This window comes from Heterodontus francisci, chromosome 6 (assembly GCF_036365525.1).
Source record: "Heterodontus francisci isolate sHetFra1 chromosome 6, sHetFra1.hap1, whole genome shotgun sequence".
NCBI classification, from domain to species: domain Eukaryota; kingdom Metazoa; phylum Chordata; class Chondrichthyes; order Heterodontiformes; family Heterodontidae; genus Heterodontus; species Heterodontus francisci.
Window position 1 is genome coordinate 118,044,254 of NC_090376.1, and position 13,354 is coordinate 118,057,607.

General features: G+C 43.5%; 1 protein-coding gene across 5 annotated transcripts in view; it reads right to left on the reverse strand.

The window, feature by feature from the left end:
- Positions 1–13,354, reverse strand: part of arhgef7b (Rho guanine nucleotide exchange factor (GEF) 7b) — a 123,057-nt gene that overhangs the window by 76,247 nt on the left and 33,456 nt on the right. For 2 of the 5 annotated variants that reach the window (XM_068034162.1, XM_068034167.1), the window contains exon 3: positions 12,056–12,140. The exons of the other annotated variants lie outside the window; for them this stretch is intronic. In XM_068034162.1, the coding sequence (XP_067890263.1) occupies positions 12,056–12,140 (85 nt within the window). The remainder of the gene's footprint in view (positions 1–12,055; positions 12,141–13,354) is intronic. 5 annotated transcript variants of the gene reach the window in all.

Genomic DNA, 13,354 nt, shown 5'->3' on the forward strand with positions numbered 1-13,354 from the left:
GTTGGAGCAGGATAGAGGGGCTGAGTGGCCTACTCCTACTCCTAGTTCTTATGTTTGTATATTCGTATGTATGACAGTACCTCCCTCCACTGCAATCCCCAACAACAGAGAAGGACTAGAGCAACAAAGTCAGGGGAACACCATCAGCTCCAGGGCCTCTCCCCCCCCCCCCCCCCACCCCCCCCTCCCCACCAAACTAGGACATATTCCGTCATTCCATCACCGTCAGCGCTGGTTCAAAATGAGGCAGTCCCAGAATCAACCACACCCCAGAACAAATTTTAAAAACATCCCCGGACTCTGATCTTCCATGAGGTTAGAGACAACAAAATGAGCCAGTTCATCTGGTGAATGAGGGATTACTGTAGCACAGGTTAGGGTGGGGATGGGTTGGATAGGACTGAGATTGGGGGGGCGGTGGGGGGGGGGGGGGTAGTGTGTTGAGTTGCTGAGGGGTGGGATTGGATTCTCTGAAGGACTTAATGGAGATAGTGAATGATTTATCCCTTTCGTAGGACAACCCCAAACATGGGAATATGCTGCAGAATAAATTGAGGAGGACGGTGGGGGAGGGGGGAATGAACACAGTGCCAGAATCCCACACTCACACCCTTCAGTCATTTCCTACTCCACCATGACCGCTAACTGTTTCATTTATTTCAGTTATATCCCCAACAATAAGGAAGTGCAGGGATGTTGGGTACAGCTGCAGCTTAAATCAGAGCCACCCCCTGCACCACTGCACTCTCAGTGTAACTCCTGGATTTCGCTTATCGTAAGGGTTATTTTCAGGGTCACGCTTGAGCTGACAACTCTTCTGCACTTCCTCCAACCCTACATTCTCTCCATCGCCAAGACCATCTATCACCATCAGCATGGCCCCATTATGTCGAGGGATCTGTTTCTATGCTGTAAATACTTTGCAGCATCGTCTGCCCCCACCCATGCCTCAGCTCATCTGCTGCTAAAACTCTCATTCATGCTTTTATTACCTCTGGACTTGACTATTTCACAGCATTCCTGGCCGGCTCCCATATTCTAGCCTCTGTAAATTTGTGCTCCTCCAAAACTTCGTTTCCCGTGTCCTAACTCACACCAAGTCCCATTCACCTATCATCCCTGTGCTCACTCACCGCCATTGGCTCCCAGTCGGGCAACACCTCAATTTTAAAATTTGCATCTTGCAAGTCCCTGCATGGCCTCGTCCCTCCCTATCTCCATAATCTCTCCCAGACCTACTACCCTCCGAGATCTCTGCACTCCTCCAAATCTGGCCCCTTGCGCATGCCCGATTTCCACTGCTTCGCACCATTGTCATCCACGCCTTGGCCCTAATCTCTGGAATTCCCTCCCTAAACCTCTCAACCTCTCACTCCTCTTTTAAGAGGCTCTTAAAACCCACCTCTTTGACCAAGCTTTTGGCCATCTGCCAAAGTAGTATTGTCACTGGACTAGTAACACACAGACCCAGGGTATTGCTCCGGGGACATGGGTTCAAATCCCACCACAGCAGAAGGTGGAATATGAATTCAATTAATATAACTGGAATTAAAAAGCTAGTCTAATGATGGTCATGAAACCATTGTTGATTGTTGTAAAAACCCATCTGATTCAATAATGTCCTTTAGGGAAGGAAATATGCTGTCCTTACCTGGTCTGGCCTACATGTGACTCCAGACCCACAGCAATTTGGTTGATTCTTACATGCCCTCTGAAATGACCAAGCAAGCCACTCAGTTGTATCTAACCGCTAGTACTGTGGGTATACCAACCCCACATGGACTGCAGTGGTTCAAGAAGGCAGCTCACCACCACCTTCTCAAGGGCAATTAGGGATGGGCAATAAATGCTGGCCTGTCCAGCAACGCCCACATTCCATGAACGAATAAAAAAAACCCACTTAGCTCAGTATCAAATTTTGTTTGATAATTTCTCCTGCAAAATGCCTCAAGACATTTTTCGATGTTAAAGTTGCTTTAGAAATGATCAGTATTTCCTAATGCCCTAAATCGGCCAACGCATCTTACACCTACACTTCTGCACAAAACAAGCTGCAAAGAGCCTATGAGATTATATGGATTATGGTTCCAACATCCCTTCCCCCACCTTCACTGTACGAGTCAGTTTACAACAGCTGGCCCTCAGACACTGATTTTAATTTCACCAATTTTGTCAGCAAGACAAATCATGGGTTGCTGGATTTCTTACAAACATTTATTTGGCTGTTTTAGGCTCCAGTTGCCATGAGGATAGGTATTCAGACAAACGTCAGACATCTGAAACTTGGAGGAGGCCACAATCCATGCCTGAAAACCAGTCGGTACTGGAGCAGAAAGCTACATTAAGCCAGCAATCTATCTACTGGGTGCTCGTTCATCATCTCTGCTGATTCCCCACCCATCCATACATGTCAAGACCAATATGCAACTCACTCACATGCATTTTTCCAATTCCAACCCAGAACAAGCACAGCAGAAAATCATCCTGGATGCTTTACTTTACCCAATAACAAAAGACCACCAGTGTATTGGGTCAATCATATTCCAAGACACAGGAATTGAGAGAAAGCTATTCAGCCCCTCCAATCTGTTCTGACATTCAATTAGATCATGGTTGATCTGTATCTTAACTATATCTACCTGCTTTGGTTCTGTATCCCTTAATATTCTTACCCAAGAAAAATCTATTAACTTCAATCTTAAAAGTTCAAACTGACCTCCAACCTCAACAGAGTTTTGGGGGACAGAGTTCCAGATTTCCACTTTGCCTTGTCTGGAAAAGTGCTTCTGACATCACCCAACTCTAATTTTAAGGTTCTGCCCCTTGTTCTGGACTTTCCCACCAGAAGAAATAGTTCCAAAATGAACCAGGACCTCAGCACATCACCCCAACCCTATCCTACAAAAAAAACTCATTCTATTGGATCAGGACTCACTCATTTTGATGTAAAAAAAAAGCCACTTGTTTTGTTTTATTGTTGATTATTTTATTATCCTAATTCCCCTCCTCCTTTTGAAAAGGCATCTGACTCTTGTTGGATACCCAGCCACGGGTTATGCACAAGCCAGTGCCTGGATCAACGGCGGCTCCTGCAAGATTACTGCAGCCACATGCAGTGGCACAATGATAGTGAGGTCCTCAGTGCCCAGACTGATTGGCCATCCAGCGGCAGAGACTAGGGAAGTTCTTGAACGAACGGCCTGCCAACATGAATAATGCCAACAAAGGAAGAAGCAAGCTCCCATTTATAGAACCGATTCTCACATCCGCTGGGCAATGCAAAGCACATCACAGCCAATGAATTACCTTTTAGAAGTTCACGGAAAAGTAGGCAAACACAGCAAGCAACTGGTGCACAGCAAGATCTCATAAATCATCAAATGAACGGTCAACTAATCTGCGTTTGGACATGTTGCTTGAGGGATAAACATGAAGGAGGAAGCTCTGTTCCTTCCTTGAGTAGTGACATGAGATTCCACCCCCCTCCCCACCACCTCTTCAAATGAAGAGGGAGAACAGGGCTTGAATTTAGCATCTCACTCAAAAGGTGCACATCATATTAATGCAGTTTTACTTGATAAATTTTTGAAAGAAAATTAAGTTAATCTTTTGATAGCCAAATATAAACCACCAAATAAATATTCTGTATTTATTACAGTATTCACCTGCGGGTGACTCACAATGAACATTAAATATTACAATTAAAAGGAGAATGCCTGCAGTACAGTAGTTACTGTATTTCCCGTTTCCTCCTCACTTATTGACAATCAGCCCCAAAATTAGAAAACTATGCTCTCAGTGTGGAGCGCTCTTGGTGGGACTGCAGATCAGAGGTCAGAAAAAGAGTTCATGGTGATTCTGATTTGTTGCCGGCTGATTTTATTGAGTGCTCCATGAATCAGCAGGGACACAAGCAGAGACTTACCACAAGTCAAATTACTCAGATACTGGAGCCCAAAATATTATGTTCTGGGAGAAATCTCTCGAATTTGCATTTGAATGAATCGACACTAACTGCTTCCAGTGTCTCCTGAGAGAATCTGTTCCACAGATTCACTTACTCACTGAAATAATGTTTCCACAGATTAGTTTTGAATTAACCCCTTCAAGCTCAGGCCATGTCCTCCGTTTCTGGACAAGGTGAAACACTTGGTAATTGGGCCAAGTGTGTTGTGATTGAGTGGTTAATCAACCTGTCAATGATCTGAACCCCATGTGGATATTGCATGGGTTACTGGTGAGAATATCTGTGCAGATGGGCTGAACAAGATGGGAACATTTCGATACCTGCTGTTCAATAGGGGTTAACCCAGTTATTGCGAAGAGGACTAAGGATCCAATTTATTTTAGTTCAAAAGCAATTTGGTACTTGTATTATATCCCAACTTTCAATCACACTCTATCTCAGGACTAATCTAACACCAGATAATCAATTTTTATTATGCGCACAGTAATGAGAAGTGCTGAGTCTGCTGTACAGCCACACACAGAGGATCAGACAACGATAGAGGCAGGGCCAGCACATCCTGTGACATAAACTGACTCAGCTCAGTGTTTCAGCAATTTACTGCCCACCTGCAATGCACATTCACAAATCAATACACTGGAAAAATGTCCAATTTTATTTTTATTTTCTTCTGAGAATGCTGCATGCATCACTCACAATGCAGCGTGCATTGTCTATCCTGAGTTTCCTGAGGTGCTGCTCACACTCCTTGTCACTAGCACCAATTGTTTCACAACAATGTGACGTCAGAAAGCATTTAAAACTCAGCCACGCTGGTGTGGGATTGGAGACTGTGTAGACCCAGACTGTGTAAGGATGACAGGATTCCTTCCCTAAAGGACGCTATTGAACCAGTTGGGTTTTTATCGCAATCCGAAACTGAGAGCGGTTTTACTTTATTGGTTAATGGTATCAAAAGATATGATCCAAAGTGGGTAAATGGAGTTGAGGTACAGATCAGCCATGATCTAATAGAATGGTAGAACAGCCTCAATAGGCTGAATGGGCTCCTCTTTTCCCTACTTACAAGCAGACTGTATATATGGACTGAGTTGCTATGATCTGGAATATGCTACCTGATGCTAATTTTCAGAAGGGAATTGAATAAATGCTTAAAAAGTGAACTTTTACAGGTCTATGGGGAAAGAATAGGGATGTGGGATAAATTGGACAGCCCTTTCAAAGAACCAGTACTTGCATAATGGACTGAATGATGTAAGATTCTAAGATTCGATGAGACCAAAGAAAAAGGAACTAAATAGTTTTTCCAGCCAGCAAAAGTGAAGAAGAAAAATGAGGTGAAGAAGCCTTTGTAAAAGTATAGTCCACCACACACCTGCTAAAGATGTATGTCCATTAACTGTACATCACAACCTCTCATTCAATGTCAAGACAAACATCACTCGATACACACTCTTACATTGGTCCTTTGATTTCAGACTAGCAACGTCTCTGTGGCTGGTGATCGACATCTAACGCTCTGTACCCTGGAATAATGGATGGCTTTATCTATGCGTCTCTCATTCGCCTTCCTCCCTCACCATGACCCTTCCTCCTGGAACTCCCACTTCCATCTGGCACAGACACTCCACCAACACCTGGTCTTCTTGCTGCTTCTGTCAAGATTTCTCTTTTTCCACGACTGCCAATCGAAGCTCGATGGCCCTGCACATCTCACACTCTCACTCAGGGACCATAACCCAGCTCACCTCCAGCACAGCAACCACTTCTTCCCAAGACCCTTGCACTAAAGATTAAATAGGCAGCCGGTCTCCTCCATCAGCCAGACCTCCATATGCATGGACACTTGGCCGCACTGCATGAGCATGAGTGGTTGACAAACACAATACGAAGTGTTCCTGGCACTATGAACAACCATGCACAACATCACTATCCATCACCTGCACAACCCTCTCTTGTACAACAGTTTAACCTAATATGTACAAACATGTAAAGCCTTGACAAGCAGGAAATAAGTGTTCAGTTTTTAGGGCAGAGTTGGACCTTGCGTCAGAGGCTCCAGAGTTCACTGCAACTTCATCGATCTGCTCCAATGGTTTTGCTAGTCTACTTCCCTGAGTTTTTTTTAAATTTTGCTCTAAGGATATGGCTGACACTGGAAAGGCAGAATGTTATTGTCCATCGCATGCCCCTCTCTGAACGTGCAGCGTGGGACTGCAGTCATGTGTGACCCAGACCGGCTAAGGATATCAGGTTCCCTCCCTGACGGACAGCAGCAAATTAGTTGGGATTTTATGACAATCCAGCAGATTTCAGGGGAACTTTTTCTTGTGTCAGCCAACAAAGGACCAAATCACAACTTGGCCTGTAGGCATCTGAACTCACCACCCCTGGGTTGCTAGTCCATCACCAGAACCACAACATAACCAATCCCATTCCAGTGCAACAAGGACCTAAAGACCAAGAAGAGCTCGGGAATTTTTATAAATCAGTTTATTTTACCCAACATGGTCAGTTATTTTACATAACGTTACAGGTTACATGGCAGAATACTCAGGTCTTAATAAAAACATCCTGACTGAACAATGCCATCAGTTTAATATCTAAATATGAAGATTTGACAGGCTAGGCCGAGAGAAACTATTTCCTCTGCTGCAGAGTGTCCAGAGTAAGGGGGAATAACCTTAAAATTAGAGCCAGGGCATTCAGGACTGATGTCAGAAAGCACTTTTTCACACAAAGGGTAGTGGAAATGTGGAACTCTCTCCCCAAAAAGCTGTTGAGGCTGGAGGGGGTGTCGACTAAAAATTTCAAAACTGAGATTGATAGATTTTTGTTGGGTAAGGGGGATTAAGGGCTGTGGAACCAAGGCGGGTAGCTTGAGTTAAGATACAGATCAGCCATGATCAAATTGAATGGCAGAACAGGCTCGAGGGGCTGAATGGCCTCCTCCCATCCCTAGGTCCCTAACAAAGTTGGTATTAGATCTTGAATAATGAATACTGGAGTGAACAAATGGCAAATTTAGATGGGCCCTCACTAGCTGAAAGCATGGATCACAGAATCAAGGCAAAACCAGAACCCCCGATGTTTAGTGACGGACCAAACCTGGAGAAAGCCTCAGGCTTGCTGAACTCACCATTAAACATCAGAAGACATCTGGGGGAAAAAATGTTGTTTCACAGTCATAAATCTTCAGAATTACAACCAATTCTCCTTTTGGGTATCACGAATGTCCCAAATTATGGATTTTATTTGAAATAAACTATTGTGGAAGCAGATTCAATAGTAATTTTCAAAAAGTATTTGGATAAATACTTTAAAAGGAACAATCTGCAGGGCTATGGGGAAAGAGCAGAGGAGTGGGATTAATTGAATAGTCTAGCAAAGACCTGGCACAGGCATGACGGGTCAAATGGTCGCCTTCTGTGCAGTACAATTCTACGGCAAAACACAAACGATAAAATTGAGCACTGCTTCCCGATCTAATAAGGAAAAAAAAAGTATTGCTGAAAAAAAGAGACATACTGCCAAAGCTTTTTGTCTTGCACTCATCAGGACAGACGCAAGACTGAACTAAAAGAATTGCACACAAACCCAACTGAAGCTGCACAAAGGCCAGAGAAGGGTTCAGACATTCATTCAATACCCAGTTAGGCTAACATCGGTCATTGGGAAAATGCTAGAGTCCATTATTAACGAAGAAATGGCAGGGCATTTAGAAAAGTTTAACGCAATCAAACAGAGTCAACATGGTTTTGCGAAAGGGAAATCATGTTTGATAAATTTGCCACAGTTCTTTGACGATATAACAAGCAGAGTTGATAAAGGGGAACCGGTAGATGTAGTGTATTTGGATTTCCAGAAGCATTCGATAAGGTGCCACATTAAAGATTATTGCACAAGATAGGAGCTCACAGTATTGGGGGTAATGTATTAGCATGGATTGAGAATTGGTTAACTCACAGAAGACAGGGAGTCGGGATTAGTGGGTCTTTTTCAGGTTGGAAAGACGTAACGAGTGGAGTGCCACAAGGATCAGTCCTGGGGCCTCAATTATTTACTATCTATATTAATGACTTGGAGGAGGGGACAGAGTGTAATATATCCAAATTTGCTGACGATACAAAAATAGGTGGGAGGGCATGTTGTGATGAGGACATAAGGAATCTGCAAGTGGATATAGATAGGTTGAGTGAGTGGGCAAAAACTTGGCAGATGGAGTTTAATATAGGCAAGTGTGAGGTCATGCACTTTGGTAGGAAGAATCAAAAGGCAGACTATTATATAAATGGAGAGAGACTTCAAAAAAGTGCAGCACAGAGGGATCTGAGTGTTCTTGTGCATGAAACACAACAAGTTAGGATGCAGGTACAACAAGTAATTAAGAAGGCAAATGGAATTTTGGCTTTTATTGCTAGGGGGTTGGAGTTTAAAAATAGGGAAGTCTTGTTACAACTGGACAGGGTGTTGGTGAGGTCACACCTGGAGCACTGCGTACAGTTTTGGTCCCCGTATTTAAGAAAAGATATACTTGCATTGGAGGCAGTTCAAAAGAGATTCACTAGGCTGATTCCTGGGATGAAGGGGTTGACTTATCAAGAACGGCTAAACAGATTAGGCCTTTATTCATTAGAGTTTAGAAGAATGAGGGGTGATCTTATTGAAATGTACAAGATTCTGAGGGGGCTTGACAGGGTAGATGTTGAGAAGATGTTTCCACTAGTGGGGGAATCTCGAACTATGGGACATAGTTACAGAATAAGAGGACACTCATTTAAAACTGAGATACGAAGGAATTTCTTCTCTCAGAGGGTAGTGAATGTCTGGAATTCTCTACCCCAGAGAGTTGTGGAGGCTAGATCACTGAAAGTATTTAAAGAGGAGGTAGATAGATTTTTGAAATATCGGGGAGTTGAGGGCTACGAGGAGCTGGTACGAAAGAGGAGTTGAGGTCTGGGGCAGATCAACCATAATCTTATTGAATGGCGGGGCAGGCTTGAGGGGCTGAATGGCCTACTCCTGTCCCTATTTCTTACGTTCAGTAACCTCATAGGGAACTTTGTGCTCATTAAGGTGCAGTCATTTCAGGGGGATGATACAAAGGTCGTAGAAATCTGCAACTCCCTTCCTCAAAAGCTGTTGAGGCTGGAGCGGGCATCCGGCAGCCTTAGAAAAAATAGGTCAGACCTAACTGGAAAATCCCGAATCTGTCCAAAGTTGGGACACCGCTGTTCCGAATGTCAGCACCTGTCAGCTGTGAAACTAACAGCGCGACGTTTTAAAAAGCCAGTCTGAAAGACGACGTCAATGGAAAATTTCTCATCTCTGAAATATATCCGCGGGCCGGATGGAAACATTTGCCCGGCCCGATCGTGGCCCGCAAATCGGATGTTGGACAACTCTGCCCCAGACCAAAAAACAACCGTTCACAACTACTCTGTTTCCTGTCACTCAGCCAATTTTTGTATCCATGCTGTTACTGTCCCTTTTATTCCATGGGCTGTAACTTTGCTGACAAGCCTGTTATGTGGCACTTTATCAAATGCCTTTTGGCAGTCCATGTACACCATATCAACCCTCTGTGTCACCTCATCAAAAAACTCAAGCAAGTTACTTAAACATAATTTGCTCTTAACAACTAGTACAAGCTTTACTTAATTAATCCATATTTGTCCAAGTGACTATTAATTTTGCCCTGAATTATTGCTTCTAAAAGCTTTCCCACCACAAAGATTATGCTTTCATGGACATAAGAACAAGAGGAGGCCACTCCGCCCCTCCAGCTTGTTCCATGACAATTAAGTCATGGTCAATCTGAATCTCAACTCCAATGACCCACCATGGTCCCTTAAACTTTAACAAATAGCTGCCAATCTCAGTATTGAGATTTTCATTTGACACCACTCCCGGCCTCACCAGCTTTTTGGTGGATAGAGACCCAGATTTCCACAATGCTTTGTGTGAAGAAGTGCTTCCTGAACAGACTGGCTCTAATTTTAAGGCTCGTTCCCCCTTGTCCGGAAACCCCCAGCAGAGGAAATAGTTTCTTTCTATCCACCCTATCAAATCCTTTAATCATCTGAAATACCTCAATTAGCTCACCTTATCTTCTATACTGTTGGGAATACAAGCTCAGTCTACAAAACCTAACCTCGCAATTTAACCTTTTTAGTTCCAGTTTCATGCTGGTGAATCTGTGTTGCAATATATTCTTCCCGGAGTGCAGTGTCCAGAACTGAACAGTTACTCCAGATGGGTTCTACCCAGAGCCACATAAAACTGTAGTCTAACTTCCATCTCTTTTGATTCCAACCATCAATGGTCAGCACTCCTCAGTGAGCAGTAGCGTGGCCAGAGGCAGTACAAGCCATCATTTTCTCGACCTCTACGATGCGCAAGACTCCACCTTTGAAACTACCTCCTCAAAGGTACCTGTTTCAATCAAGTTCCACTACAGAGACTTGAGATCATAATCCAGGCTGACACTTTAGTGCAGTACTGAGGGAGCACTGCCTTGTCAGAGAGGCAGTACCGAGGAAGTGCTGCAGTGTCACAGGGGCAGAACCAAGGGAGCAAAGCACTGTCGGAGGGGCAGTACTGAGGGAGTGCTGCACTGTTGGAGGAGCAGTACTGAGGGAGTGCTGCACTGTCGGAGGGGCAGTACCGAGGGAGTACCGCCCCATTGATGGTAGCGCCTTTCGGATGGGACGTTAAATAACGCTGCGGCTGCTCTCTCAGATAGACGTAAAAAGATCCCACCGCCATTATTCAAAGAAGAACAGAGGATCCTACTCAATTTCTTAGCCAATATTTATCCTTCAATGATCAGTATAACAGATTATCACTTTGCTGTTTGTGAGACTTTGATGGGCACAAATGCCGTGTTTCCTACATTGCCTCAGTGACTTCACTTCAAAGGTACTTCATTGGCTGTAAAGTGCTTTGCGACGTCCTGAGGTGTGAAAGGCACTGCAGAAATGCAAATGTTTCTCTCCACCCAAATTACTTATCAGTTATGGAGCGCTGCAGTAACCCTAAAGGTCATCAGGTGGAATTTTGGATTATCTATCTAACTGTACAGCCTAGAACACTTACACTGTTGCCCCGAAATGATGTAATTTAAACATCACCGGAAATATATTTCAATCGGGTTTTTGCTCATCTCGATTGTTACTTATTAACAGCAGCACCTTGCATTTATATAGTGCCTTTGACATTGCAAACATCCCAAAGAGGCTTAACAGATGCAAGGTGGAAAGCAGGTAAGGTCAAGGGGTGACCAAAACCTTGGTCCTGGAGCTGAGTTTTATGAAGATCTTTAATGTACCAAAAAACACATGCAGTATAAATGCATGAAGTGCTGCTCAGCTTCAACTGTGAGCCTAACACAAGAGGTTATGAGTACAAAACAAGTTAGCTTCAAGCAAGAGGAGAAATAGTGAGATGTATAGAAAAGACTCTCACCAAAACCACCTTGCACTGTTTTTAAGGATAGAACTCTCTCTCTAACCTCTTCCACCATTACACACCCTTGGAACCCTCACTTTCTCTGACTCTTGCCTCATGTTCACTTACCCCTCGCACCTCACCATTGATAATCTCGGTCACCAAAAGGAGGAAAGGAAAGTGAAGAGGAGGAAGGGTTTAGTGACGGAATTCCACAGCATGGGGTCTAAAGAGCTGAAAACACAACCTTCAGTGGTGGGAGAGAGCTGGATGAATAAATGCCCTCATTGGAGGCACCAAGGATTGTAGAAATATCAACACTGGAACAAAAGAGGATTGGTGGATATTATTCACATTGCAGGGGTAATTTAAAATCACACTTCCAGGTCACTGCCTTACCCACAGGGAGCACACATCAGGAATGTGGCACATACGTCATATACAAGGCTCCAATCAAGAGAGCACTTTTACAAAATTACCCCATCATTTTCACACCACCTTTTATAAGTTGCACGATGGAGGTTGAAAGGTCACCAATTCCATATTTAGTAAGCTGTGAATCTAATGCCGCCGAGTGCTGTTTCAAACTGCGAGCCCTGTTCACTGAGAGACTAACCCCTCCCTAAGTCGTCCTCTTACCTGCAGTTACTTTATTCAGAGCCACCAGGGAACTAAGAATCTTGTTGAAGTTCTGTCCTTGGTAAAGGTCATTGGCATCAAAAGTCTGCAGGAAACCAAGGAAGAAGATAATTCCATTATTTTTTATTGTTGACACATTACTTCAGTCCTCAGGAAGTGGAGCTTTCAGAGGCAGGGGAGCTCGAAGAATAAAAGCCAAAATTACAAGCCCATGATGTTTATACCTGACAAGTCTTTCGATATTTAAAAAGAAAAGTTCCAAAGTATTTTTAAATCCGTCGATGTCTGTGAAGACTTGTTTTAATTCCTGGCAGCAGGCAATAAAGAAAGCACACCCCCCCCCCACCCCACCTCCAGTTTATGAATAAAACCAGAATTCCTATCTTTTCCACAAAGATAAATTATTTCATTGACTCGGAAATCAGCCAAAGAAAATAACCTAGATGTGGAATCACAAGATGTGTGCCTCTTATCTGTACCAAATCCACAAAAGCAATAGTGAGCTTTAATTGCAAGGTTTCCAATACAAGCATTTCATCTGGGTGCTGACAGGAATCTCCGTCTGAACAGAACACACTCCACAATTTCAGCTGTTTAGAAGCTTAACTCCATACAACTCTGGAATTTTAAAATATGGTAGATTGTAAAATGGATCAACTGCTCTACCTTACAATACACAAGGCAGGAAGAAACTGGGAACAGCTTTGAAATGGACCTTGGGTAATTAATGATCCATTGCTATTATTCTCACCAACCACACTACATTGCAACAAGAAAATTCCAGTTTAAAAACAGGTTACAGTCCTTACCATACTCTGCACAGCACAGTCTTCCACATTTCAAATAAAATCCAACAGTGCTCATTCCCCTCCATATAATCCATGATGTCAGTGTGAAGGATGGGCAGGAGGTGTCCTCCATCAAGTTGGAATTTTGAGTACTTGCTGACTTTACACCATGTCTATCACCTGCTCACAATGCAAGAGCTCACCAACGTACAGCAATTTCACACAAGACAGAAACCTCAGTACAATTTCTGTCAAGATCCTTTGGCAGTATTTCAAAGAAGAGCAGGAGAGTTCTCCTGCCATCAATATCAGATTATCTGGTCATTACCTCACTGCCGTTTGTGGGACCTTGCTGTGCACAAATTGGCTACCATGTTTCCTAAATTACAACAGTAACTACACTTCAAAAGTACTTCATTCACTGCGAAGTGCTTTGGGAAGTCCTGAGGTTGTGAAGGTGCTATATCAATGCAAGTCTTTCCTTAAATTTAATTGACAAAAATTACAACAA